The following is a 24,524-nucleotide window of genomic DNA, read 5'->3' as shown; positions in this document are numbered from 1 at the left end:
TTTGCATCAACTACTATTCCCCTCATTTGTTTTTATTCTACAAGTACTTTTCTGCCCTTCGAGTTTCTCATTGTTTACAGAAAGCATTAAATTTTCTCTATAATTCTTCCGGATCTGAGGGATTTTACAGTATTTTTAATGTGATGTCCTCTCCGTGACAATACGGGCTCCGTCATGGCAGTTATTTCCAAAGCACATTTAATTGTGACCGTTTTATATTTGAAACGCATTTACATCATTTAATTCGGTTTCAGTTTATTTTGGTATAGCCCTGTGAGCCATCCGACTCTAATGTATCCACCGGTGTAACTTCCTCTGTAATAGTCCACACTGCCAAATGGCAAAAAAACGGAGCTTCGTATCTCACTGCGTTCTTCCACCTTAAACCAAGTGTCTGTGTGTCTGATAGAAACCTAATCGTACAGAGATGGTCAGGGGGCTTGGGTCCCAGTGCATTAAGCCAGTCCTGGGTTTAAATGCAGAATTCAGCCGTTCGGGAAATGCCAATGCCTCCCGGTTAAGTGAACACATGCCCTACCTCCTCGTCGAAGGTAACGTTGAGCTTGAGATCTTTGGAGTCAAAGAAAACCGTCCCCTCCAAGCCGTACTTGGGAATGAGCACCACCACGGCGTTCTTGCGCACAAACAGCACGAAGCCCTCTTCGCTCACCACTCCCTTGCTCTTGAAGAACAACTGAGACCACAACAACAGCAGCCGTTAATCACCGCTACGTGGCCAAGAGCAGACACACGCGCATCACTTACCAAGCCCATAATTACTTAACAAAATTTAAGGTATTTTTCTGCATCCCCCCGCTAATTTATTCCAGTTGTGCTATTGGCATCATGTCATGGGGATTAGTTTGAGTTCAATCGTGAAGGTACAATGTCAATTGTATTGACTATAATCCTCCATCACCTGACAGAGCCAATCAAATAAAGTTGTCACATCATGGGCAAATGTGCCAAGTGACTAGGTTTTTCAGCAAACACAGAAGAATGCTGAAAAGCAATGTCAAGTGTAGCCAACCAGTACAGCCACGGCACCACCACACGTAAGCGTGCGAATAGAAAACAATTGATTCTTACTACACGCACAATACGATGCCTGCTTTCGTGACCTTAAAAATGGTTTTCAAGAGACGAATGGACACATTATCAGGTGCCTAAGCACAAGCCGTGCAAGCTCCACGTGGCCGACACTTCCGCCTCCCACCTGCGTGTGGAAAGCTACAGACGAGCGTTGGGCGTACTGCGCCATCTTGTGGCGGTAGTTGAGATTGTTGCAGAGCTGCTGCTGCTTCTGCTTGTCGGTGAGCGCCGGGTACGTGGGGTCGGCGCCCACGCACACGGTCAGCAGCCGGTGCACAATCACATCCGAGTATCTGTAACTGTACAGGGAGACAACAACAATATTCACATTTGTTGTAGCCTCTATTTAATATGAAGATTAAATTTACAGTAGATACAGGCTGCGGTATGGCCACGAGATGCCAACGGAGCAGCGGTATTAATCCACCAAGCACCGCGATTCATTCTGGTGGATCTCAGCGGGTTTCACGATCCACCAGAAAGCTACGCAAACAATGACTCAGATGGATTTAACGCTGTGATAGAATACTGTACTCTGGACATACCACGTTCTAGCACCATCTGCTGGTGGAAATTATCTTTGTTAATGTATGAATTTAATTCTTTGTTGAGGATTTTTAATTTGTCATCAGATGTAATGCAAATTGCTGCCTGCTCATATCTGTGTTCTTATTTAAGATCCACAACAAAATCGTTAGCGATCCATGGCAGAATTGCAATTCACTTTTGGCCGCCGCTACAACACGGCAATGGATTCTTGATTCTGCACGTGGAACACTGTCACCGTCCTTGTAGGCGTTGGTGTTCTCCCGATCCTCTAGTTTTTCTCCAACACAAGCCAAACAACCATTTAAGGAATTGGCCAAACTTCCCGTTTATAGGACCTTTTAGAAAAATAAGTCAAAATCTGAATCTTTATCCTGGAGAAATCCGATTCGTGATAAAAGCTCTTTTTGACAGATGTCCAGTTGGTAGATGATAGAGAGTGCTAAGAATAGGAAAGGTAAACAAATCACTAAAAGTAAATAATAGAAAAAAGATATACAAGTACGTAGCCAATCGTGCTAATCGGAGGTGTGCCATAATGACAAATTAACATTGCATAAGTACATCAATTAATGAATAAATTCCTAAACTTGGGAAAGGCAGCACAGTCCCAGACCACACCAAGACAACAACATAGTCCCCTCAATAATCGCGAAGGTCGATTTCACGCGTGTGCCTGACGCCAGAGCACGTCACCGTCGAATGGGCGACGTGAAGTGGGTGTAGATGGCGGTGGCGAGCCCGTAGTGGTGGGTGTCGGGCTCCATGCCGGAGCAGAAGTAGATGGCCTGCATCATGCAGCGCGTGGCCAGGATGCGCAGCAGAGTGTTGAGGTATGGTGGCGCTCCCGGCACCGCCGCCCGGTCCAGGGACTCGGCCAACGCCTTAGCTGAATCCACCTGGATCTCGATGTTCTGCGCAAAAAAATCGGGCACACCGGCGTTTGTGAGGTGACTATCCCACACGTGGCTTGTAGTTCAGTGCTGGGGAAGCAGCAAGGGTTGTGGTGTATTGGAAAGAAAACGTTATTCAGCGCACTTCCTGTAGGCATTCAGGTTTCCATAACCTGGCTTGCCAGGAGAAGGCAGTACAGCAAGTGGATTAATCTACATCTGGCACAGTGCCTGGCTGCCTTCCAGCGTTGTCTGTGGTTCGTCACAGCTTTTGAGTTGTTCTGCCTCTAAGGGCGAGTGGAAACTATACGGCTACATCTCAAGATAAAGGTAAAAGGTGCAGCCCTGCAACTGCTCGCTCAGGCCAATACTGACATCGTTTCAAGACACCTCTGCTTCACAGTAGGGGGTAGCACATTCCCACCCATCTTGAGCATAATGTTCATCACAATAAGTCGACCTGATATTTAAACATTTCAGTGCTGGAATTTATCTAAAATTAAATACAGTACTACATTTATCGTGATGGTTTTTTGTTGCTTATTTCTGTGGAGTAGCTGGGAAACGAGCCGAGTCCTTCAACTCCCTACACTTGATAACACAGTATGTTCAATGCGGCTGCTGGATTTTGAAGCCAGGGTCCCAGCTGTAATCTCTGCGTCATAGGGTGACCCAGGTGACCCTTGCAAATGAGACTATTATGGTCTCTTGAGTTCTCACCCGGTTAAACCAAAAGACCTCAAACAAAAATTTGAGCCACCCGGCGACCTCTGAATTCCTTGCGAGGAGGATGATATTGAAGTTAGGTTAACAGCAATCTAGAGACAGTAGAACCCCTCTTTAAGACGGTAATTGGTTCCACGAACCCGAGCATTAAAGGATTTGGTCATTAAGCGAGTATAGGAAATACGTGTTAAAAGCTTAATTCGGTCCGATAGCATCGAAAGTTTCCCTTGTTCACCCAAAAAACGTACTTTATAATATTTAAACAATGGATATTAATACATAAAGATACTAACATTATAAGCACATCATATTAAAATAAACACTGTGAATAAATGCATTAATTCATTTTGATTTAAAGCTTTCGTGACTGCAGGGATTCATATTCTTGGTTCTTTCGGTAAATTCACGTAGAAGGGAAACAATAAAATAATAAAAATATAAAACAATAAAATTCTCACGACGTTTCGACTGCAACACAAGCAATCATCATCAGGTGTGAAAACCACAACAAGAAAATGTGACAAAAGTGGTGGTTATTTTAACGTTAGCACCACGGAGAGAGATTTGATAAACCATTTCGGGTCTTAATTGATTGATCACGCTTAAGGTGGCTGTCAGAACGCATCCATTATTTTTTGTCTCCCCCCTCCTCTTTTCCGAACATAGTTGGACTCGTCCATCTGAACAAACTGTCAAATCTCTCTCCGTGGTGCTAACATTAAAAATAACTGCCACTTTTTTCAAATTTTCTTGTTGTGGTTTTCACACCTGATGATGATTGCTTGTGTTGCAGTCGAAACGTCGTGAGAATTTTATTGTTTTATATTTTTTTTTATTTTATTGTTTTCCTTCTACGTGGCATTAATTCATATTTATTGTACCTACAACAGCTCGTCGTTAACAGGGAAATGGTCGGTTAAGCCTACACATTGAGCTCTATGGAGGCCCGTTGTTAAGCGATTAGTTAACAAGGGTGGTCGTTAAAAGGGGTTCTAACTCTACCTTTGATTTCGCCGCCTTCACCAAGATGTCGTAGTTGGAAGGCGGAGGCGCCGGATGGCGTTGGAGCAGCGCACACTCGGGGAATTCGCCTACGATGCGCTCCGCCACGGAGATGTTGGCGAGCAACATGAACTCCTCCACCATCGAGTTGGTCTCCCTGTGTACACGCACCAGTTTCCGCCACCACAACACATCAACCACAAGGGTCAAGAATCTTTATCTTAGATTATTTTGCCGATAATAAATTTCCTACGTGATAAGCCACTTTGTTCAGCTATCGTTTGTGGTCAGGGTTTTACTTTTGTTATTTTGTTGTTTCTCTTCAACGTGACTTTACCGAAAAAACTAAGAATAAGATAAAAATAGTTTAGTTTTATTTGTATATTTGTTTAAGTTATTTGTTTACCTTTCCAATACTTTGCAATCCTAACGTGTGCTTGTATTGTTTGTTGTTGTAACGTTGTGACCTGCCCCAACTGGACATCTGTGAAAAAAGAGCTTTATAGCTCATCGGATTCTTCCAGTAGAAATATATTTTGATTCTGATAGAGAGATCTGCACAACAGTCGGATTGCAGTCATGGGAGGTGTCTTGTTGACGAGACTCACTTGAGTTCCTTGGTCTGCAGGTCGATCGGGTCGTGGGTTTCGCTGTCCATGTGGAATCGGACCTCAGGGGCTGCCAGAGTCAATGCCCTACGGGTGGAGAAGGGACATGAGCGAGTATCATGTCCAGCCAAAACAACACAGAATCTTAATATAAGACACTTCACAAACTCAGATATTTGAGTTGAACATGCACAGCTCGTTAAGTCAATCCACTGCTGGATGAGGGCCGCCCCATGTCATGCGGGTCGTGGGGTGGTACTTAACCGTGGTGGTCAGTACGCTTTGGCAAAGGTGGGGGAGCACAGACATGGGAGCATTAAGAAGAGTAAAACAATTTGTGTCACTGCATTGTCCTCTATTGCCCACAATGTAGCCCCGCAGCAGCCTGTAACACTCCAATCTAAAAGGATGTTATTAACCAGGTAAAACCTTAACTTCTTTATTGTTGCCTTCATTTCCGCATCTCCAGCTTCTTCAGCCTCCCACTCCCAGCCCCGCTCACTTCCCCCCCCCCCCCGGCATTTTGCCGTGCTCGCCCCTTTAATCCCTCTAGCAGCACCCCACTTCCCCTATCCCACATCCCCCCTCTCTATCTCTCCCCCCTTGCTTCCCAACACTCTCTTACCTATATAGCCTCTTGTTACAACAGCCCTTTTTTGCCCACTTCAGCAATTTTTTCTGTCTGTGGTTGTCCCACCTGAAGAAGGACGCTTGTGTTGCGCCCGCAACGTCGTGATTTAATTTAGTTATTTTATAGTTTTACCTCCAGCGCTGTCCTACCAGACAGTCTCGCCCCCTTCACCTGATGAAGGCCGCTTGTGTTGTGGCCGAAACGTCGTGAGAATATTATTGTGTTATTTTATTTTATCAATTTATTATTTTATTCTCATTCTACGTGACTTTACCGAAAGAACCAAAGAAGAGGTTACCTACGTGACTTTACTGAAAAAAAAACAAAGAGTATGAATCCTGTAACACTTGTTTGTGCATGGTATTCACCCAAGCCTCATGCATCATGGGGTCAAAAAAAGCTACAGGTGCAGCCTTGCAATTGCTTGCTCAAGCCACTGCTGGAAGAAGGGGGCTCCCATAAGAGGGGGCCCCTCTAGAGATACACCCTTTTACAGTCCCTCTCAATGTATTTTAGCCTACTCTTTCACGCTGGCCGGATGTCTTAGAAGACACGGGAGTAACCACACTTTACCGCGCCACAGGCGACCTGCCGATCGACTAAATGTGGTGCACCCATTAATACTGCTCAGCGCTCCAGAGGCGGTGGAGGGGATGAGGATCTTGACAATGAGTTACCCGTTTTGAATGCGCCTCTGCTTGAGGATCTTGGCCAGGGAGTTGAGGCCACGCAAGCTGCTGGTGACCGGGTCCTTCCGCCCGGCGTCATCCATCATTAGCTGAGCCTCTGCGTACGTCAGAGACGCCTGCGGGGATACGATGAACACACCACGGGTGAACCATGGGGTCCTCGCAATTACACAATGCCCACGCCTGATCCAAGCCCAAGCCAGAACTCAACAGATGTCTACGTGGCTCCCGATGACCACTGAGGGTTACGCTCACCCAAAGACAGCAAAATTGATATTTTTTGAATTCTCAAAGCTGGAATTTAACCAAATTTAGTGCAATGTAATTTGGTGGTTTTTTGTGCAGTGAGTTTAACACGTAGGCTTTCGTGATCAATATCATCCATAATACAGGTTTTTTGGGCTAGATTGTGTAAATACATAAATGTGTCGTTAAACCCGCCACCACCCGACACAGCCGACTAGTAAGGGTTGTCACATAAACAGAACGTGGCCAATTCGTCACTTGTACAACACACCGGTGTGCTGTACTCGTGACGAATTGGCATGTTCTGTTTACGTGACAACCCTTATTAGTTGGCTGTGTCGGGTGGGGGTGGGTTTAATGACACATTTACATATGTATACGATCTAACCTAAAAAAAAAACCTGTGTTTTGTGCAGTGATTGTTGACTGGACAGAGACCATCAACTCACTACTTTCATGTTCTACCTCGCACCTCCGATTAGCACAGTTGGCTACGTACGGTGCAAAAGAAGTTCAACATACATACTGCCACTTGTGAACCCGGTTCTTCTTGCTCCACTTGTGAACCCAGAGGTGCAAGCTCAATGCTCTGACCTCTCAGCCATCCGGAAACCTCAACTGCACCAACATAGCAAGGCATCGATACAATAAACGTGAAAGCAAACGAGAGTTTTACAAAAACTGAACGTCTGTGGGGGTGGGGGGAAATCACCTTGGAATTGATGATGCTCTTGGTAAAACGTGTGCTCACGATCTCATCCTTTGGAGTCATCTCCCATATGCACGAGAACGCCAGCCTGCACGCGCACAGCACATGCACCGTCGCCATTCACCGTCGAGTGGCGGAGTCGTCATTGGAGTGGTGCAGGGTGTTCACTCAGGAAAGCCTCGCAAAGTCTCGAGACTCTTTTTCAGGAGGGTCTTGCCAAGTTTTTGGTAGTCGAGTCATTCTTTCAGCAGCGGGATGTTTGGCCAAATACCGGTTTGGGTTGTTACAAATTATTCAACTGGAATATATACGTAGCAACCATTGTTCGACTGCAAAAGCTTTGCAGTACCCTCCCGAAGTTATGAGATTCAGTGAGGCTTTCCTTGGTTAAGGATCATAGTAGTAATAACACGTTTATGTTAGCGATGAGAGGAAACCTGATAACCTGGAGTCAACCCATGCTAAATAGGGGGAGAACATACAAAATCTACATGGAAAGGCAACCAAGTCGGGCATCAATCCTAGGCCATTCTTGCTGTGAGACACGTGTTACTATTGTGCCATCCTGGTTTGGCTGCTTATGTATGTACACATGCTTGTGTGGATCTGTACAATGACACTTTAACAGTGCCACGCATCATGGGATTACATGTGCACCTGGCAACAACGCACGTTAGCTGCTGAGTATGGGTTGCAATGTGCGCACTCGCGAGTTAACAGTTGTTGGTGCATCTCGACGGTCGATGTTGGATCTCAACGAACACAGGTTTGAGCTCAATAACTCTGGCACCATATCAATCCTCTGCAGGCACACAAACACATAAACGCAAACACTTCTCTGTCAATAAACACAATCTGGCGAATACATATGCACCAACTCAACGAGTGTTTTGCAAGCAAACCCACACATGATTAAGTCGCCTGCAGGTAACTGTTCAGCAAGGAGATGTTTTCGTGAATGCCAGTTAAGATTGTATGGGTTTTATTTAGAGGAAATCTGATGAATGCAGAGGAAACCCATTCACTAACAGGGAGGAGAAGACGCCTTCTACTAGACGTCTGTCGGAAGTCGCTCACTCCACATGCATGTATAACCTCCACCATAGCCACTTCAACCAAAGCACAATAATGTGAAATGAAATGCACATCCATTACTACCTGGTGCATTCATTGTGAACCAGGCATTCGGTCAGTGACGTGGACACTTAGGCCAGTGGGGTCTTAGCCATGGCTTGGCTCAGGCTTGGCTCTCGCGCAACATGCATTGAGATTATTTCTATTATTTTGGCTGCTATAAATGTGCAAATGATGGGCCACTTTGTTGAGCTATTCATTTGTGGCCAGGTCACTAATCAAAAATAAATCAATGCCTCAGTGGGCTTTGCCTGGTAGGATGGGGATGGTTTCGTTGTATTTGTTTGTGTTTGGGTTATTTGTTTATCTTTCTTGTACTTTGCACTACTATTATGTTGTTTCACTGTTTGTTGTTGTAACGTTCTTACCCGACTCTACTGGACATGTGAAAAATAGCTTTATAGCTCATTGGATTCCTCCAGTATAAATATTCTGATTCTAATTCTCAATAAGCCACATCAAATCAACACTTAAAACCTCAGCTGCCTCTAAGCATGGTTCCAGCCCTGAGCCTCTGTGTCTCTTGTGCCTCCTCGTATATCTCTGCATGCTCCCAGCCACGCTCAGAATTTCTGTGAGCTGAGCCTGAGCCAAGGCACAGCTGAGCCACTCATACTTCTTTGGAGGCAACGGAGCAGATCAAGCCAGAACCGAGCCATTTTGAAGTCAGTCCTGAGCCGAGCAGAGACCAAGAATACGGGCACTAAGGCAACAATGTTTGGAAACTTAATAACGGGAATATTGTCCACCCCTTTGTCAATCCACTGCAGGATGAGGGCTTCTCCATGCCGTAATTGGTCGCGATTGTCATTTGACCTTGCTTTATTACGATGGTCAATGCAGGTGGTGAAGGGGAGAACTTGGGCAGTTTTTTTAGATATCACTCTGTACCGGTGTTAGCCATGACTGGAACTAAACCAGCTTGACAGGATAAATGTGCAGTGCACTTATCATTGTGCCACTAAACTCCCCTTGTCACCTCCGCTAGCATTGACAAAACCATGAAAGGAATAGGCACGAATTACCGCGACCGTGACCACGATTACCACCACCAAATGAATACCTCGGTGTTCCCATTGTCGAGCGGTTTGCAGTGTAGGGCATCGTCGATGTCTGTGCAGCCTGGAGGATCCACACTGCAGATGGACAACGCACGGAGGTCCTCCCTGCCAGCCTGGTCCTTGTACGGGACACACACAGCACCAGGTTCAACAAAACGCTGCCTTACAACAAACAAAATACAGGGTGAGCCATACATGGGTAAACCAACTTCATGCTAATGGCGTTCTATCTTCTCAATAGGCGACTGAATATTTTGAAAGTACAGTCCGTTCTCCTATAACTCTGCGTGTTTTCATATCGTGAATTAGATATAATGCGATGAATGCATTAGGGAACACATTTTTTTCATAACATGGATGCGAATTGGATAAAAGGCGATCGAGTGAACAGAACTGCGTTGTGCGAGGCAGAATATGCGGTTGTACGGTTGCCTCGGTGTAGCATCACACAAGGCGGGATGTTTCTGGATGCTTCTAGATGCTACTCACGTACCCGAAGTCTTTGTTAAGCCTGCGTACGCATATCACGTGTTATCGCGGACTGTGCTTTACCCTATATTATTTATTATGCGATTTTTCCACAATTCGGTGTTGTTCAGGAACGCAAGTACAGCGTTATAGGAAAAAAGTCTGTAGTCCCCTTGCTCCATTTATTTCTGTACTGGACCATCTCCACGGCTACTGCAGAGTCCTCCATATCCTGGCTCACCACTTTGATCCGCATCTCTCGAGGCCTGCCTCTCGGGTCTCCGCCCTGGTGCTTCCATAAGTCCGTCGCCTTCCTTCCTCCGATGTGAATTTCCTCTCTTCTTACGATAATGTGTCCGAGCCATCGACTTTCTTTCAGGTCGACGGCTTTTCTATATCCGGTCTGCGGTAAAGGTGTAGAGCCCCGTGGCTTCTCGTTTATGCCAGTGCAGCGGAAGGACCTCGACTGGAGGGAGAGCTCCAGAGAGGCCCTCTAGAAGGTATTCTACGCAGGCCAAACATCTTGAAACTATTGAGGTTTGACAGCACGATGATGATGATGGGGGGTGTTTTCGCATTTGTCTATTGTCAGGGGCCTATACGTCGGGGATCCACACGTCATTGGCCACACCAAAGGCCACCCAGGGGCCACCAGTGGCCCGTGGGCCTTGTAATAAAGAGCACTGAAGTAAAGGATTCTCACATGCACGACCGAACACACCAACACACCGCAGGCGTAAGAATTGAACTCAATCGATGAATTGACATATCGTCACATGTCTCATGCGTACCTCTGCTGTGATGCTGAACGTGGGAGGGGGCAGGCATGCAAGTACGGCCTGGCTGAAGGGCTGGTGTGGCACGTCGTGCTCCAGCAGCAGCACCTCTGTCTCCGTCTCCTTATCCCCACATTCGCCCAGAGAGCGCACAAAATGGCCCTGCACAAGCACACCGACGATTAGCACGGTTGTCTACGTATGGTACGGAAGAAGTTCAACATGCATATGCACATACGTGGCCAATCGTCACCGGTATCCCTGTTCCACCGGTACATTGGAACCCAGACAGCGCAGAGCTCTCGAGGTGTCTGTGGTCACCCACTGGCTTTTTGCCGTGTTGAACCAGAACCAAACCGTGATATGCTGGCCCCACAAGGCATCCAAATCTATCCGGGGGCCGAGGAAGGCCAGGGGCGGGGCTAGAGACACGTTAATTGTGTGACGGCAGTCGGTACACCACGGGGACGTGGCACCACAGCGTCATCTGCATGTGCCTAGACTTGTTCAAAGCATTGACCGTCCATGGCATGGATCTGCTTTTGCAGTGGATAAACAACCTGCAGCCTACTAAACCGTGCCAGCCATGGTGCCGCTCGGTTGTGCAGTGGCAAATAGGTATGAAAAGCACAACCACAATGCCAACCTTGTACCTAACGTACATTATGTAGAATATTAACCGGCATCTGTTTAAACAAAGATACAACCCAAAGAATACATCTTAACAATATATTTAACTTTTCACCAATTTTGTTTCTCATTGTGTTAATGGTATCACACAAAACAAGCAATCTATACAAACCCTTCGTGGTCAAGGACGACCCACAGGCGCAGACATAACAGAGCTACTTCTAAGATCCATTGAAGTGAAATGCAGTCCAAATTGTAGGGGGGCAGTGCTTTTCCAACCACTCTGCCAATCAAAGTAATGTTCATCACATGGCAGTCAAACGCAGTAGTTTTCTCAGAGATTGAAATTAAACAATAGAAGTGCACGACCAAATTTAATATCGTTTTTGGTGCAGTTATTGGTGACTGGGCTGAGACTATCAACTTACAACACCTTAATAACCTAGGTTGAATCACAGGTGAGTTTGCCATGCTTTCAAACAAATAAATCACAGTGGTGCCAGCTCATCCACCCTGACTTCCAATTCACCGTGTCACCGTTCGTGTTTTGGGTTCGACGGCTGTATTGCATACAGAGCCACGTGGCCGCGCGTCAAGTGACAGAAGGATGAGCCCGACGATGCCGACCACGGGACGGACGGGTGAGGTGTCACGGCGTGCGGGGCGTCACGGTGCAGTCGTATGTTCGGGTAGCGGGAGTGTCGCAGCCAGTCACCGATGGCCACCACGATGCGGTGGGCCTGCAGGGACGCTGCTTGTCTTGTCTCCACCCGCACTCGTGGCATGCGGCGGTCCGCGGGCGTGAACAGGTGGCGGGTGGCCTGCAACACGCACAAAGAGCCCCCAGTAAGGCATTCAACAAACTGTTTGGGCGAGTGCCGTCAGCACACACCTATTCAAGCTGGTACGGCAAACGACGGGGTGGGTACGGCCAGCACCATGCCCGACCGCCTTTGTCTCCACAGCGCTGATGTTTACATGCCACATCAGAGACTCATTTATGGCCGAGTCGACCTAGGGAAGGGCCCAAGACAGGTTCAGACATTTGCCGCTGTTTATTGGTTATGAGCGATAAATATAATCCAACTCGGGTCCCAGAATTCGTAGCGCAGCGCGCTAACCGCTACATCACCGCTCCCCACACGTACACACACACATGAAGATCAGCCCACCTCCTTGATTGGGCTGGGCATGAGCATGCCGCACAGCGGCCTCGAGTTCCGCTTGATGATGCCGACCACTTTGCCAGTGGGTCGACGCATCTTCCCACTTTCGGCTTTCAGCTGGAGACCAAAACAAAGGACAAACATCGTGTTGCTTAATCTAAGCAAGAGCGATGACAGCAGCAGCAGCTGGGATAGCACCGGGAGATGACAACTCAAACTCAAATGAGCACTCACCACAGTGGCGTCTCTCTCACACACTGAAGTAATTAAATAACTATTTTTTTACCAGCTCACTGCGTAACACAATACAATTTGGCTTACAGGGGAAGGAGCAATCCAAAACAATAGCGCTTAACCTGCGGATGTGGTTTCATGCTGTGTCTCATCAATGTCAATAATGAGACTGACGCTTTGTTAAAATGACAAAAGATCACAGTGAGGAGTCCTCAGTAAATATTTATAAGTTAAAACAGTTCTGGCGATTGATAGAATCAACCGGAACACGCCCATCAGATACCACACGTTTAAAAAAACGCGTAGGCTGTTGCGACCAATATTATGTACAACAAAGGTTACCCTCCCATCTAATTCACAATTTGATGCTTAATCTCTCGATTCTTTATGATTTCACTTGCAATTGTGATTGACATTTTCTCTTACCTGCTTAGCACATCAGTCACCCTATATGTGTTTAATGTTTACGTAACGTTTTTATAAGTATAACTGTGCAATGATCAGTATATAAATAATCTGCCCAAGCCAACTTGCACTACATGCGATTTCATATCTAACACTTGTTTATGTTTGTGAAATATTGTCGACTTTTCATAAACCACGGTTGTTTTTGTGCCAATTTCAATTAACTTCATTGCTGTACTTTATTATGTTTTGCATTTTGTCACTGTGGTATGTATGCATGTAGAACTTATTTCGCACCGTACACAGCCAACCATGCTAAAAAGAGGTGCGTGACAAGGACTACAATCTAAATACAAAAAGCAGTACTAAAGAAATTAGTTTTCAATATAGAGGCCACCCTGTGACCCAGGTCACTCTCGCAAATGATACGTGTCCTGATCTCTTGAGTTCTAATTAAGTTAATTAAAATGAACATTAAAAAGGAGCTCAGACCGTGGAAGCGACGCCGTGTTGAGCCTGGATATGCATAACAGGTGGTATAGGCTCTGCGCCAAAATTGCTGGCAGCAGAGCGCAGTACAGCAAAATGAACTGTTATCCTGTCCTTCTATGCTCCTGATCTATGCCCCCCCCCTTCACCAACCCGCACCGAAGTATGGTCAAATAACCCCTACGTACATACAAAAATAGTACGAAATGATTAGCACTCCTGACTTGATTTTGAAGTAATGTAATGTAAAGTCATTTAATAAATGCAAAATCAAGCTAACAGCATCTCTAATGTGGATTGTTGTCTGGTCACACGGTGTTCATTATGTCTAAGGTCTCTCTTGAAGTGGTTGAGTCTTTGTTGTTATTCTTTGTTTAAACTATATTAAAACTATTTAAAAACTATAAACTAAATAACTTTACCAGGTAAGGACCCTGAGAGCTATATAGCTCTTTTTAAGTGACCTGGCCACAAATGATCGTTCAATGAAGTATCTTATCACATTTGAAATTGATAGCAGCCAAATACTCTAAGTGCATGTCAGATTGTAACTGTGGAGGGAAAAGCCGGAGGACCTGGAGAAAAATCCATGCGACCACGGGGAGAGAGACACGCACACTGCAGGTGTCTGGGTTTGATTTTGGTTCGGCAGTGTTGGCGCTCCACTCACCACATCCTCTTCATTCTCTTCTGCAACGTCCCCTGCGACGCCCTCATCGTGCAGGACCAGCGAGGAGGGGGCAACCCAGCGCTCCTCGGGGAACATCTCCACGCACACGATGTCGTCGTGCATCGCGCGGTTTAAATGCTGCAGCCCCTGGATCAACACCTGCACGCAGGAAAAAAAAAGATCCCCCCTATAGCCTTAACAGACCGCTGGGCCAAGTGCTGTTAGAGAGCAGCATATACAGTAAAACCTTGGATTGCGAGTAACTTGGTCTGCGAGTGTTTTACAAGACGAGCAAAATTTTTAATAAATATTAATTTGATAAACGAGCGAGGGTCTTGCAATACGAGCAGCTTTGTACTGCCGAGCGTCACGTGATCACAACTAATATACGAGTGCTTTGATATACGAGTGCTTTGGATTACAAACACGTTTCCGGAACGAATTATGCTCGCAATCCAAGGTTTTACTGTACAAGAGTGAGCCCATGAATCTTCTGAAACCAATGTTTTTCAGTAACATATGTTCAAGCAGGGCAATTTCTGGACTGGGTTTTTTTTTCCAACAAAGGGCCAATGTACCTAATTGTTATTTAACGTTACATTTTGGAGGTGGAAATAGACCATTCATTTTGTTAACAAAGTAGTCACAACCATCATTAGACCTCCTTTGCCAGTACCAAAATATAATAGGGTTTTTCCCCTTTTTTCTGGCAACAAAAATGAAACCTTTTACAAGGAATCATGTGTGCATTAACCACAATACTTGTGGTCAAAATGCAAACAAAAACACACTGATAATATTTGCCATATATGCGTACGCCTTTTGGCGTCCTCTGGCCTCGCACCAATTGGGTCGAGGCTCAAAAGAAAGCCGTCCCTGGTGTGGACCAATCAGTCTCAAGGACAATGCATATATTATCATAGTGTGTTTTTTGTTTGCATTTTGACCACAAGTATTGTAGTTAATGCACACATGATTCCTTGTAAAAGGTTTCAGTTTTGTTGCCAGAAAAAAAGGGAAAAACCCTATTATTAAAGTAGTCACAATTAACGTATATACTGTGGTTGTGGTGGCGTAGCTATCGAGTGTGCAGGCAGTGCAACTGCACCAGGACCCACAGGCCGGGGGGGCAGGAGCCAGGCTACGACACCTACGTAGGGTGCAAAAGACGTTCAAAATACAAATATTTTAGCCCAGTAGCTCTTAACCTTTACTGCAGCCTTTCAGTAAAGGTTAAGAGCTACTGCTCATGCCAAGAACGCTATGCCACTGCTTCATTATAAATTTGTTTTTAAAACTCACACAGATACGATCGAACAGCATTGTTCCTTCCGGACGCAGGCTTGTGAAACGTGTACCTCTTTATCACTGTCACCGTCCCCTCGCACCCTCAGAGTCCCCTCCAGGTAATTCTCACGACTCGCAAGGAAGGTTCCCTGGACAAACCGGCCGGAGCGCACACCTTGCTGCAGCTGGGACAGCGAGAGATGTTCGGAGAAGATTACCCAGGACTCCACCACATCCTGCACACGTACACAGCACATGCACGGCACATGCACGCGTCAACAACAATTTTGCAACCGCCATCACGTAACGAAACGAAGGATCCATTCTGATTTATCTCAGAGCAGTACGGCCATCCGTGTTAGAGAACGTTCCACAAAAGCGGATATCATAGAGCTACCTCTAGAGTTTCACCCTTCCGTCTCTGCTTTTTGATAAATATGCCACGTTATAAATCTAGGATTTATTTGATTCATAATAAAGGTTTTTGGGTTAGATCGCGTTATTTATAAATGTGTCGTAACCCTCCACCACCCGACACGGCCAATCAGCAAAAAAAGTGTCACGTTGACAAAAGACAAATAATTCACTACTTTAGCCCACCGGTGTGTTGAAGAGTGAATCCAATTGAGTACTCAAACTGTAAATGTTGTGGATTCACTCTTCAACACACCGGTGGGCTAAAGTAGTGAATTATTTGTCTTTTGTCAACGTGACACTTTTTTTACTGATTGGCCGTGTCAGGTGGTGGAGGGTTACGAGACATTTATAAATAACGCGATCTAACCCAAAAACCTTTATTATGAATAATATTGGTCGCGAAAGCCTACGTGTTAAACCGATTTATTTGATTGATTGACCATTGCTGGTGAGGATGAGACATTCTAAAAGGGAGCTGTTTAACACGTATTATTTTGCGACCAATATTATCCATAATAAAGGTTTTTTTGGGTAAGAGCACGTAAATTGGTGTAGTTAACCCGGTACAGCCAATTAGTAAGGTTTGTTACGTAAAACAAAACGTGTCAATTAGTTACTACTGCAGCACGCCAGTGTATTGGAGAGTAAACCCACAACACTTACAAATCGAGTATATCGTTTCCCTGGCGATTACAACCAGCGAAACGTCGTACTCAGCGCAAGGCAAGTGTCCCTTTCTTCAGTGAGGCAGCTGGATGCAACGCGGAAGTGAGGGGTCGGACAAGGGTACAGGCCCGCACCAAAAATATGAGGGGGGGGCAGAGCTGATGCACGCATACGGAGTCTCACCTGCTCCGAGGCCAGTGCCAGACGGTCAATCAAGTCAGGGTTGTCCAGCAAGCTGCGCACGTATTCCTCCACTGGGGGTACACAGACACGCGCAGATAAACGCAGAAATTATAATTGGCGACACGATTTACCGGACGATTTAGAGTGCCACCCAAAATGTAAATTTGTTACTTTTCAAGTCATGCCTGCTGGATTTATTAATTTTCCTGTTTAACTGAAGCACTGTTTAACAAGAGGCACTACAGACTTGATTCAAAGCTTTCGTGACTGCAGGAATTACTCTTTGGTTTTTTCGGTAAAGTCACGTATAAATAAGAAATAATAAAATAACATAATAGCGTACGACGTTTCGGTTGCAACACAAGCAGCCATCATCAGGTACAGAAGAGCTAAATTTACGAGAGAGAGGAAACACATAACCCCAGATGTATATACAGACACACAAGTAGGGGGGAACTAACACAGATACAACAGGGGACACAGAGAGAGAAGCATACTAAACAAACAGGGTTTAGCGCCCGAAACGTCGTGATTTGTTTAATTTTATACCTATGTTACTTTACCGAAAGAACCAAAGAGTATGTTTAACTGTGTCTCTGTGACTGTGCGTGTTTAACTGTGTCTTTGTATGTGACTGTGTCTGTGGTGCACGTCTTTGTTGCCCTTAATATGGCTGTCTGGGTGGCGAGTGGTCGCTCAGTGGTTAGTTCACTGCGCTACGAACCCAACGGCCAGAGTTCGATTCCCGCTCATGGCCAACACCAGTGACAATTATCTGAACCGGTCTTGGGCCTCCCCAGGTGGACTCAGTCTCAAATGAGTACCTGGTGCGGTGTGTAAACATCTACACTGGGGAGACAAAGGCGGCCGAGCGTGGTGCTGGGCACCCACCCCGTCTTGTACCGTGGCCGACCTTCACAGAAGTTGCCCCAAGTTTGTTGAAGGCCACACAGGGATTTTTTTTCTTTTTTTTAGTGCATCCACCGCGACCTGGCTGCGAGGAAATTGCTGGTAACCCATGGACACATCGCCAAGATTTGCGACTTTGGGCTGGCACGGGACGTCCAGCTTGACCCCAACTACGTGGTGAAGGGCAATGTGAGTCCTTAGCCTTACTTAGCATCATCAGCATCATTATCAGTATCGCTAATGTCATCACCATCATCGGGATAGAAGGCCCATCACTTTAATTGTACTCAATGTTTTTATTTTATTTTGCACAGCCCCTAAGAAAAAAAGAGTGGGGGTGCTGCCACACACGGTGGTGCAATGGCTCTCCCACCCTGGACTTGCAATCCAGAGGTCGGTAATTGGATTCAATCTCTCTGCTCTGCCGACAGTTTAAAATATGGCGCAATTTTACAAATCGCCTCCCCCCCCCCCCACCATGTGGTACACGGGGTAACTGGCCCAGAATAACAACCTGTGGTGGTGACCACCAGGCTAACTACACTAATTACAACATGACTAGCTACGACAGACCGGGACCACAGCTCGGGTCCAGGTCCACGTGTTGGAGACTCGGTAGAACGTAGACGCAGACAAAGGTTTCTTCAAGATGAACAACAACGCCAGTCCCTCTAGGGGACCCGGCTTATATTCTCTGTGGCGTGGCTGGCTCCGCCCTTGGCCACGACCACCTTCTAGAATCCTCGAGCAGCAGGATCTGGACCCCGACCACGTGACCACCCCTAGCCCCCACTTGGGGCCCCTTTGTAGACTTAGCCGGTCACGTGTCCTCTCGGGTCAACCAGAGTGCCATGGCCTTTAGTAACCCCTTTACTACGGCCGGCATTCCCACACCCTATCCTGTCGGGCTGGCACTGCACGCCAAGCGTGATGCCATCCAGCTGATCAATCAGCGCTGACCGAGCCCTTCTAGGGCCGGGACTACACCTGGCACTACACAGTGACATCCCGTGATATCATTACACATTTAACCCTTCAGGGTAGTGGAGGGCTAGATTACGCTAATTTGGCCAGATGAATGTGGCCTCAGGCAAAAAAACGTATGACGAATCGCGAAGCATCGCCCTGAACTGAATTTACTGAACGTATTGTTGTTGTGCTTGTGGCCATGCGGTCATGTCTCCAGAAAGCATGTTCCATGGGCTCTACAAGGTGCAGAGCGACGTGTGGTTAAGGGCATTTCCCTGTCCCCAGACGACTTGCTTGTCAGTTTTGATGTGCTTTCCTTATTCACCAAAGTTCCGATACCTGACACCATCGCAATCACTGAAGACTTGGTTCATCAAGGACTGCATACTGATGTACTCCCCCTGGTGAGACACTGCTTAACCAACACATATTTCACCTGGAATGGAACTTTCTACAAATAAACTGAGGGCACCCCAATGGGCACCCCCCTATCTCCGGTTGTAGCCAACGTTTTCATGGAGAAATTTGAAACTGACGCCATCCAGACTGCCACTCTACGCCCGACGTTATGGAAGAGGTACGTGGATGACACTTTTGTCATCTGGCCACATGGCTGGCCTGCTCTAGACCAATTCCTCGACCACATCAATTCCATATACCCAGCCATCAGATTTACCATGGAAGTCGAAAAAGATGGCAAGGGACCCTTTTTTATGTCCTAATTAAAAGGAGAGCTGATGGTTCAATGAGCCACTCTGTCTACAGTAAAGCTACCCATACGGATGCTTACTTAAAACCGGATTCCCACCACCATCCATCCCAGAAGAACTCCCTCATCAAGACTCTATACCATAGAGCCCAATGCATTTCCGACCAGGAACACATTGCCAGTGAACTCAAGCATGTACACCAAGCTCTCAAGGCTAATGGTTACTCCGACTACACAATCCGCAAAGCCATCACTCCAGCCATGAAGAAGGATCCTCTTGAGGAGCCATTCAAAACCATCACCTTACCCTACATTGCGGGGGTCACAAATAAGATCTCCAAAATCCTGAATAAACACAAGATCCAGGTCCGATTCAACACAGTACATAAAATCCGTGATCTGGTTCCGTCTGTAAAAGATGTGGTTCCAGACATACAGTACCTGGGCGTCTACAAACTAAGTTGCCTTTGTGGTAGCAGTTACATTGGAGAAAACAAACGACATATCTCGGACCGCATCCGTGAACATAAAGCAGACTTGAAACACTGTAGGACGAACACCTTAGCCGTGGCAGATCACTGTTATAATTCAGTGGGCTCACATGACATTGACTTCTCCAAGACGGAGGTTCTCTGCAAGCCATCCGGCTTGTATTTTATGGTGACTTTCAGACCGCAGTCCATTCGCTGGCACTGCCTCTTCACACGACGATCAATGGTATGGTTTATAGCATGTTATATAATAATACAAAATAGTATAACATTGTAATGTTTAACATAATTCATAAGGCAATATATAGTATCGTAATTGTATAGTGAATATACAGCAGTGTGGTATACAGTAGGGTTGGTAGAATAATACATAGTGTAATATTACAAGTCTAACATTTTACAGTCTAAAGTATAGGGTAGTGTAAAGTAACGCATTGTATAATTCAAGGGTGGGTTTGTCTATGGTAGTGTATATTACGGTGTATAGTTGTGTAATGTAGGAAAAAGTTTAGTTGGAGACATATCAATATACTGCATAATGTTCGAGCTTACATTGGGCTGTGTATACGATATTATACAATGTAGTTTAGATTGGAAGGTATAACATTACAATGTATAGTAGTCTAGTTTATGGCATGGTTGTAACGCAACACAGGACAGAGCAGCACATCGTGGCTGTTTCTCCCCCCTCCTCCGTTCCGAGCATGGATGGACTCGTCCGTCTGAACGAGGCTCGTCGCTCTCCGTGGTGCTAACGTTGGAAAGAAGGAAAAAACCGCCACCCTTTTTTTCGCCATATGGCATTGTAATGTATGACTTATTGTTAGTAGCTCAGCTGATTGGAGAGTATATAGAGTTTATTGATAACATTGATGTAGTTTATATTTTAGTTGTATTAATTCGTTTACTATATGGTATTCATTATATAGTGTAGTGTATACCCAGTTACTTTATGTTTATAGCTCAACTTATTGAAGAATATATTGAGTACATTTATTATATTGATGTAGTTTATACTTAGTTTTTTCACATCGGTTTATTGTATGATAGTTGGGTAGTTGCAGTCCTTTAGCGTCCATAAACTAAACGCCTCTGTTGAGATGTAAACTTTGACTTTAACATAGCTATTTCCGTGACCAGTCACATGCTAATCCCTCATATTAACATGATGCTAATCTCCCAGTTACATGCTAATTTCTGACTTTAACACTCTGCTGATCCAACACTTTAACACAGCGATTTCAATGCTAAATTCTCCTGTTTGATATGTAAACTCCTTTGTCAAGGCGCTTTACCTCTCCCAGCGAGCTTAAAAGACGCTGCAAATCTTAGCAGCAGTTATTGAAGCGCTGTCGTCCTACAGTTCTGTTCCTTCACCTGAAGGCTACTTGCGTTGTGGCCGAAACGTCGTGAGAATTTAATTTTTTATTATGTTTTATTTTTATTATTTTATTTCCATTCAACGTGACTTTACCAAAAGAACCAAGAAGTTGCATAGAGTTGTTGCATGCTTGGGCTCCAGATGCCGAAATTACCTTTTAAAAAACGGCTACCAGTCTCATCAGATCTCAGAAGCTAAGCTTGCAATGCCCAGCCCTGATGGTAACCCGGGGATACAAATTAATGTGGAGAAACAAATGTTCGCTTGTGACGACCAAGGCTACGCCTGTCCTCCCAAGGACAGGCCTCACTGATTCCGAAGACTTTTATTTTCAGGAGGGTCCTATTATTGCAGTAGGGAGGCGATGTTGTGCTGTGCAGTGCCGGAGAGTAAGCTCATGCAGCCGGTCCACCCTGTCCTCTCTCCTCCCGTCGGGACGGGTCGGTCACAATAGCGTTCAGAAACACCCTCCACGTCACAAAACAGTTCAATTTCTCAATCCGGAGGTCAGCTCAAATCTGTATTGTGGGCGTTCCCTTGTACTCTACTGTCTACGTGGGGCTCTGGGTCCAATCCCCTGATCACAATTGCATTCACTTAAATAATAATAAATTCTCCTGGCCACCCATAGAAAATAAGAGTGCACAATTATACGTGTGATTCATCACAGGCGAGCTCACACCGGCTACACTTACAGCTTAGGGCCTCGCATTAAGAGAGGGGGGGGGTCTCTAAATACGAAACAAGAAATAGACACGAGGTTTAGAGTTTTAACATAATTGTTTAATAAATAAAGATCGGTGAGAAAAAAAGACTCTCCAAAGCAGTTATTTTCATTCTGCTAACAAAAATATACAGGCATTCATAGAAGGGGCCTCTTAAGCTTGACAATGGCATAGGGCCCCAGCAATGCCATCATCCGGCTCTGCTGCCGAGTGTCATCCCAATGAAGTAATTTGCAGGTAACTTTAGCATTGGGATGCTTGGCCAATACCCAGTTACATTGTGATTGTGTGTTTTCTAGCTATGTGAGCAAACTGGATAACCCATACAGAACAAAGGGGAGAACGTAGAAAACTCCGCAAAGTGCCAGTCGGATAATTAACCAAGGCCCTTCTTGTTGCGAGGGTCAAATATCACCGCTGCACCACCCTGCCACCTGAAACGATAATAGTTCGCTTATAATTTTTTCGTTATTTGAGTGTGTACATTTATACGCGATAATCACGTCTCATCTCAAGCATTTGAAAAGGGCACCCACAGTGGCAACTGTTCTCTGTGTGACACACGGTTATTCTGCACCTAACCTGTAAGCAGGTCAAGTGCTGTTTGCTGCGAGCAATCCCAATTGAGTGAGTCGCAGTGAAGTTTTTTTTTACATGACAATTTTCGCCTGTGATGCTGACACACGATGGCCATACTTTATTTTAAATAATGTCTTGGGATCGTTTTTATTTTTTTACATTGAATTTTAGTGAGTAAATCACGAGCCCGTTACAGTGCGCCACGGGACTGCACGTCATTCGAGTGGTGCATTCACAATGCAACCGGACCATTTATTAGGGGGGGCTGACGCGAAGGGGGGAGTGAGGCCCGCGCCCCCCCATAAACTGGGGGGGGGGGGGAGAGAGGGGCATTGTGACAGGCGTATTGTAGTAGGTGTAATCTGCTCCACGTTTGTCTTGATAAAGGAGACCTGTGCAACCTGCTCGGTGTGTGATGTGCGTGCTCCTCGGTGTGTGATGTGCGTGCCGCTGGATGTGTGATGTGCGTGCTCCTTGGTTTGACGTGCGTGCTCCTCGGTGTGACGTGCGTGACGCTCGGTGTGACGTGTGTGGGTGTAGGAGAGGCCCCTTACCCTGGCGCATGGCAGTCGATGACAAGTTCTACCGCTTGATCTGCGATGGCTACTGCATGCAGCCACCCCCCTGCTGCCCACCGCAAGTGTAAGCCGCCCCCCCATACCTCCCACACCAGGTTTTATCCACTGCTGGACTGATGCGTTTCTATTGTGGATGCAGGTGGCTGACGGAGGAGAGTGCGAAGTGTTTGTTCTGGGATATTCTTTGATTTTAATTGTAGTGATTCAATTAATTGATTGAACAATTGCTTAAGGGTGAATTACGTGATGTGTTATTGGCAGTGAGTTGTGCTGGCTCGTTCAGTCTCGTTGACACGGCCATTATGAACCATCTTAGTCTGGAATGTCCTACTTCCAGCCGTACGTGCTGTTGCGACCCACAGACTCCTCACATACAATGAGGGAAAAAAGTATTCGATCCCCTGTTGATTTTGTACGTTTGCCCACTGACAAAGAAATGATCAGTCTATAATTTTAATGGTAGGTTTATTTGAACAGTGAGAGACAGAATAACAACAAAAAAATCCAGAAAAACGCATGTCAAAAATGTTATAAATTGATTTGCATTTTAATGAGGGAAATAAGTATTTGACCCCCTCTCAATCAGAAAGAAGTCTGGCTCCCAGGTGTCTTTGATACAGGTAACGAGCTGAGATTAGGAGCACACTCTTAAAGGGAGTGCTCCTAATCTCAGCTTGCTACCTGTATAAAAGACACCTGTCCACAGAAGCAATCAATCAGATTCCAAACTCTTCACCATGGCCAAGACCAAAGAGCTCTCCAAGGATGTCAGGGACAAGATTGTAGACCTACACAAGGCTGGAATGGGCTACAAGACCATTGCCAAGCAGCTTGTGAGAAGGTGACAACAGTTGGTGCGATTATTCGCAAATGGAAGAAACACAAAAGAACTGTCAATCTCCCTCGGCCTGCGGCTCCATGCAAGATCTCACCTCGTGGAGTTGCAATGATCATGAGAACGGTGAGGAATCAGCCCAGAACTACACGGGAGGATCTTGTCAATGATCTCAAGGCAGCTGGGACCATAGTCACCAAGAAAAAAATTGGTAACACACTACGCCGTGAAGGACTGAAATCCTGCAGCGCACGCAAGGTCCGCCTGCTCAAGAAAGCACATATACAGTGAGGGAAAAAAGTATTTTATCCCCTGCTGATTTTGTACGTTTGCCCACTGACAAAGACATGATCAGTCTATATTTTTAATGGTAGGTTTATTTGAACAGTGAGAGACAGAATAACAACAACAAAATCCAGAAAAATGCATGTCAAAAATGTTATGAATTGATTTGCATTATAATGAGGGAAATACGTATTTGACCCCTCTGCACTTGGTGGCAAAACCCTTGTTGGCAATCACAGAGGTCAGACGTTTCTTGTAGTTGGCCACCAGGTTTGCACACATCTCAGGAGGGATTTTGTCCCACTCCTCTTTGCAGATCTTCTCCAAGTCATTAA

At 45.7% G+C, this 24,524-nt stretch overlaps 3 protein-coding genes across 3 annotated transcripts; all 3 read right to left on the bottom strand.

Moving 5' to 3' along the window:
• Positions 1–805: 805 nt before the first annotated feature.
• On the bottom strand, positions 806–4,416 carry LOC142922853 (exosome complex exonuclease RRP44-like). Its single transcript, XM_076063796.1, has 2 exons — positions 4,260–4,416; positions 806–2,552 (listed from the first exon to the last, which is right to left on the bottom strand). Exons 1-2 carry the CDS (start codon positions 4,401–4,403, stop codon positions 2,331–2,333), a joined length of 366 nt encoding a protein of 121 aa, XP_075919911.1. The 5' UTR covers positions 4,404–4,416; the 3' UTR covers positions 806–2,330.
• A 14-nt stretch (positions 4,417–4,430) lies between these two features.
• Positions 4,431–11,039, bottom strand: LOC142922854 (exosome complex exonuclease RRP44-like). Its single transcript, XM_076063797.1, has 5 exons — positions 10,597–11,039; positions 9,340–9,456; positions 7,146–7,230; positions 6,176–6,303; positions 4,431–4,954 (listed from the first exon to the last, which is right to left on the bottom strand). Exons 2-5 carry the CDS (start codon positions 9,378–9,380, stop codon positions 4,864–4,866), a joined length of 345 nt encoding a protein of 114 aa, XP_075919912.1. The 5' UTR covers positions 9,381–9,456; positions 10,597–11,039; the 3' UTR covers positions 4,431–4,863.
• A 690-nt stretch (positions 11,040–11,729) lies between these two features.
• LOC142922852 (exosome complex exonuclease RRP44-like) lies at positions 11,730–16,455 on the bottom strand. The gene is made up of 4 exons (XM_076063795.1): positions 15,534–16,455; positions 14,176–14,334; positions 12,384–12,494; positions 11,730–12,032 (listed from the first exon to the last, which is right to left on the bottom strand). The coding sequence occupies exons 1-4, from the start codon at positions 15,717–15,719 to the stop codon at positions 11,745–11,747; spliced, it is 744 nt and encodes a 247-aa protein (XP_075919910.1). The 5' UTR covers positions 15,720–16,455; the 3' UTR covers positions 11,730–11,744.
• Positions 16,456–24,524: the final 8,069 nt, after the last annotated feature.

Source organism: Petromyzon marinus, unplaced genomic scaffold (genome assembly GCF_048934315.1).
Source record: "Petromyzon marinus isolate PM22_M1 ecotype Great Lakes invasive population unplaced genomic scaffold, UKy_Petmar_22M1.pri1.0 PM_Scaffold_19, whole genome shotgun sequence".
NCBI lineage: Eukaryota > Metazoa > Chordata > Hyperoartia > Petromyzontiformes > Petromyzontidae > Petromyzon > Petromyzon marinus.
This window is presented reverse-complemented; position numbering and strand designations above follow the sequence as displayed.

What these genes read in the sequence shown, in the direction of transcription:
- LOC142922854 (XM_076063797.1), bottom strand. Translation starts at nt 9,380, where the DNA reads ATGCCCTACACTGCAAACCGCTCGACAATGGGAACACCGAG. An exon ending in AGAGCATCATCAATTCCAAG is followed by an intron (nt 6,304 to 7,145) that starts GTGATTTCCCCC and finishes GTATCCCCGCAG; the next exon opens with GCGTCTCTGACGTACGCAGA. An exon ending in CAGAGGCGCATTCAAAACGG is followed by an intron (nt 4,955 to 6,175) that starts GTAACTCATTGT and finishes CTCCACCCGTAG; the next exon opens with GGCATTGACTCTGGCAGCCC.
- LOC142922853 (XM_076063796.1), bottom strand. Translation starts at nt 4,403, where the DNA reads ATGGTGGAGGAGTTCATGTTGCTCGCCAACATCTCCGTGGCGGAGCGC. An exon ending in TGAAGGCGGCGAAATCAAAG is followed by an intron (nt 2,553 to 4,259) that starts GTAGAGTTAGAA and finishes TTTTTTGCGCAG; the next exon opens with AACATCGAGATCCAGGTGGA.
- LOC142922852 (XM_076063795.1), bottom strand. Translation starts at nt 15,719, where the DNA reads ATGTGCTGTGTACGTGTGCAGGATGTGGTGGAGTCCTGGGTAATCTTC. An exon ending in ACGGTGACAGTGATAAAGAG is followed by an intron (nt 14,335 to 15,533) that starts GTACACGTTTCA and finishes TCCTGCGTGCAG; the next exon opens with GTGTTGATCCAGGGGCTGCA. An exon ending in TGCCCAGCCCAATCAAGGAG is followed by an intron (nt 12,033 to 12,383) that starts GTGGGCTGATCT and finishes TGCGTGTTGCAG; the next exon opens with GCCACCCGCCACCTGTTCAC.